At 45.9% G+C, this 4,365-nt stretch overlaps 1 protein-coding gene across 1 annotated transcript in view; it reads right to left on the bottom strand.

Moving 5' to 3' along the window:
• Positions 1–2,168, bottom strand: part of RIC3 (RIC3 acetylcholine receptor chaperone) — a 33,998-nt gene extending 31,830 nt beyond the window's left edge. The window contains exon 1 of the mRNA XM_006763492.2: positions 1,961–2,168. Within this exon, the coding sequence (XP_006763555.1) occupies positions 1,961–2,078 (118 nt within the window). The 5' untranslated portion in view covers positions 2,079–2,168. The remainder of the gene's footprint in view (positions 1–1,960) is intronic.
• Between the last annotated feature and the right edge of the window lie 2,197 nt (positions 2,169–4,365).

The raw sequence follows: 4,365 nt of genomic DNA, 5'->3' as shown, positions 1-4,365 counted from the left end.
CTTCCTCTCTGAAATCTATATCTATATCTATATATTTTTTTTTAAGTTGTAGAACCTTGAGCAGGGCTGAAGATAGATATTATTGCCTGCTGGAATAGCTGGAAGCATTTCCCCAAACTTAAACATCTGCATATATTACTGCCTGCTGCCTGACAGCCGAGGGCAGTTCCCCCAACCTGCCTGCTGTATATCAAATCTTACCTTTGATATGTATATCTGCTTTGCTTTAGGGCAATTTGTGTTAATAAAAAGCTAGGGGTCCAGAGATTTGGAGAACTTGGTTACTGAAGCTAGGTCTCCTCTGGCTCCCCAAAATGCCTTCCAAATTTATACTTCATGTCTAGTCTCTTTATTAATTTACGCGCAGCCCCTTTTCTCCAGATTCCTGAACCCTTCTAGATGCTGAGAAAGACCCCGGCAATTCACAGTAACTAGTAACTGTACACTGTGTGTATTCTATGTGAAAGGGTACATCACAAATATTTGCTAAAAGACTATCTTAATAGTTGTCATGTGGAAAAGGGACTGTGCTTTTTTTCACCTATTCCAATGGGTAGAAATGGAAGCTACAATGACACAAATTTCAAGAATTTTCTAATAATCGAGAGTGCCCCTTTCTTTAAAGCAGGATTCCTAGGTTCTGTGAATTCTCTGAATTGATACACAAATTCTGAATGTATACATAAAAAGTATGTTCATTTTTCTAGGGAGAAAATCCATAACTTTCATCCAATTCTCAAAGGGATATGTAACCCAAAAATGGTCAGGAGTCGCTGTTTTTAAAATGTCAGTGTACAAGGGTAAGAGTTTTAGCAAATTCTAGTTACCAGAATGTATCATTTAAGATTAGTTTTTGCCTAGATTATACTACTTCAGTAACTAATGCAAAAAGTGAGTTCACAATTAGATAGCTTTATAATCTTAAATTATTCATTTAAAAATATCTATTAATGTTATTTTAGCCAGGTGCTAAAGAAATGGTGGTAAACAAGACAAGGTCCCTGCCCTCAAGGATCTTACAATCTAGAAAGTAGAAACAAAAAAAAATGACCATAACACCATGCTTTCAGGATGTTGCAGAGACAGCGTACAGGAGACAGTTACAGCAGCACCTCATCACCTGTTCTCCTTCCCTCCCCCAGCCTTAGGCATTCACCTTTACACTCATTCATCATGTAAAAGCCCCGGAATGCAACCAACAAGATGGATTTTTAAACATGAGGTCATTGACATCATGTCACTAACAAGGGAATCAACCAATTACTTAAGAAAGGGGACCTTAATGATTTGTGCACTTCAGAAACTAACACTTGGATTAAAATCAAGTCACAAGCATACCTTGCTTATGGAACTTTCCAGGTGTTGCTTTTTCTTTTTTTTTTTTTTAAACAAACTGAAAGCAAGACGCTCCACCAGCAAAAAGATCACGACTGGCTGTACTGCGATCCTCGCTTTATTAGGGGGGTCCGGAAGCGGACCCGCAGTATCTACAAGGTATGCCTGTATATTTTACAAGGCGCGCGCGCGCACACACACCCCAACATCAAATTAAAACCACACCAGGAATTAAGGTTAGCAACACCAATTCCAACGGACTTTATTACACACGAAAGCACACGGAAACCTACAGAGGGATCCCAAGTGGGAGCCTGAGATGAGCTAAGCCAGGGAGGGGAAGGGGCTGCGAGTAGCGGGGGTGCCGGCCACTGGGAGCGCAGAGCCCGGCGTGAGCGCGCCGTCCGGGGCCGGGAGCGGCAGGAGGCACGGGGCGCAGGGGAGTCGGGCCCTGCCCACTGCAGCCAAGGCAACTGTGGGGCTGGGCACCTCCCAAACTCCGCCAGGACCGCCTTCTCCAGCCGGCTGGGCGGCTTTGCAGGTGGGGACCGGAGACTCGGGCCTCACCCCATCCCTACAGGGAGCGGGGATGCCGGGCGCTCCTGGGGAGCTGGCCCGCGCTCACCTGCGGGCGCCGGCTCCTCTCGCTTTCCGCGGGACAGGAAGGCCTTGGGCAGCAGCAGCGACACGGCCAGGACGACCCCCGAGGCCAGGGCCACCCTCTGCACCGTGGAGTACGCCATGGCCGCTCGCTCTCGCCGCAGCTGCCGACGCGAACCGGAAGCGGAATCGCAGCGCCGGCGGCCTCCTCGGACCGAACCGCGGGCTGCGCCAACGGCGACGCGCGAGGGACAAGTACGCTCGGCTCCCGCACCTCCCACTCCGCGGCTCACTACCCACCCCAGACCACACCAGCCAGGTCCTCATTACTTCAACAAACTGACAATCTTCCAGCCCCTCACCCCAGGCCCCTCGCATCCATTCTCCATCTGCGGCCAAAGCAGGGGAATGCTAAAATGCAGGTCCAATGATGTCTCTCTGCAGATTAAAATGTCTCAGCAACTCCTCTTTCTCCTCAGAACAACTGTCACTCCTTCCCAAGTCCTCAAGGCCTGCAGATCTTGTCTCACCAGTGTTCCTTCAAACTACTAGGTCATTTGCTATATCCCCGGCACGTTCCTTACTTTGCTAGCCGGGTTCCCTCTGCACCCCTTAAAAACTCCAAAGAACAGCTGAAAAATATTACCCTCAAGGAACTTTTCTAGTCAGCCTCTCCTTCCTCTGTATCCCCACAATTCTTCCTGACTGTCTGTATTGATCTATTTAATAAACATTCTTTTAGTTCTTACTGTGTCTCAAACCCTGAAATGGCACCACAGGGGCTGATGAGGAAGATGGGTCCCATAATGGGACAGATAGGCCCCTCAACAACAAAATGCAGGGAATATTTTGGACTCTGTACATTAAAGTGAAGTCTTTCAGAGAGAAAGCCTCTAAGAAGCAAACAAATGTGCCCCTCAGGACCTAAAAAGTCCTAGGTATTGGAGGCACTGAGTTCCTTTAAAGGCCGAGATGTGGACTGGGGCTGAAAAAAGAAGGATTGGTTGAAAGTCTGGTTAAGAATCAATCAATAGTCTCCAAATCTTATTCTTCAATTATTGCAGCCGGGGGTTGCCCCTACTGGTGTTGTTCAGGCATCATATCATTGATATTAATCATTAAATGTTATTAAGTACTTACTATGATCCAAGTATTTTACATAGCAAAACAATTGATTCTTCTAAGAATGTTATGGAGTAAGTAATACCCATTTTACAGATGAGAGAACAGAAAACTTAAGTAACTTGACAACAATTATGCAGTATCAATTGGAAGCTATTATTTAAACTGAGTTGTACTTACTTTAAAGTTTGCCCTCTTAACGACCAGTTTTACTTTCTGGAACCAGAGAAGCTCTGGACTCACGGACAACATGTGCAGCTTAGGGAAGTAGTGACTAATGGGATATGAGTTCTAAGAGGAATCTAGGATGACCCCCCAAGATTCTGGCGTGGGTGACTGACTGGTTAAACACTAATTCCATATTATAAGATTTTGAGAACAGAAGAATCAAGGTTGTGAGAAAGATGATGAGTTCGGATTTTGACTAGTTGAGTTTGAGTTTCCATGAAATATGCAACTGGGGCTAGCCAGTTGGATATACCGGTCTGAAGCTCAGAAGAGATGTTTGGGCTGGAAACAAATATGGGAGTCATTTGCCCATCAATAGAGATGAAGTTTGAGAGGAGATAATATTAGCAAGAGTGCTCATGAAAAATGGTAAGAGGCCTCAGTGGAAACCTATGTTACATCATTATGTTGAAGTTCCCAAGTATGAGGACAGAAACATGACAGAAAAGAAGATAGTGACCAAGTGTTAAAATCGTGAATGGATGAGGAGTCACTGGAAGGTTGGAAGGTACAGGAACAGACGAGCTAAGATTCCAGAGTCCGAGCTCAGGACCCTACTCTGCTTGAAGCCTTCAGTGACCACCTCCTGGTTGCCATATGAAGTCCCAGCTCATTGGGGTCCCCTTTGAGGATCTGCATAATGTAGCCTCTTGCCTCAAATCATGTTCTCCTCCTGGACCAGCAGGAGCTCTGCTTATTTCTCTCTCAGGACGCTCACCTGGTTCCCTTCCCTCCGTGTGTGTGTGTATGTGTGTGTGTGTGTGTGTGTGTGTGTGTGTGTGTTAATATATTATTGTTGATTTCAGAGAGGAAGGGAGAGATTATTATTGATTTCAGAGAGGAAGGGAGAGGGAGAGGGAGAGATAGAAACATAATTTGGGTAAAGAACATTGTCTTCCATAATGGGAGTGGGCCTTACCCAACCAGTTGAAGACCTGAATAAACCAAAAGACTGATGTCCCTGAGTAAGAGGGCATTTGGCAGCAGAAGATCTTCGGACTTGAACTGTGGCATGGACTCTTCCTGGGTCTCTAGCCTGCCAGCCCACCCTGAAGGTTTTAGACTTGCCCAGCCTTTATA

The sequence above is a fragment of the Myotis davidii genome, unplaced genomic scaffold, assembly GCF_000327345.1.
Source record: "Myotis davidii unplaced genomic scaffold, ASM32734v1 scaffold118, whole genome shotgun sequence".
In the NCBI taxonomy this organism is placed as follows: Eukaryota; Metazoa; Chordata; class Mammalia; order Chiroptera; family Vespertilionidae; genus Myotis; species Myotis davidii.
This window is presented reverse-complemented; position numbering and strand designations above follow the sequence as displayed.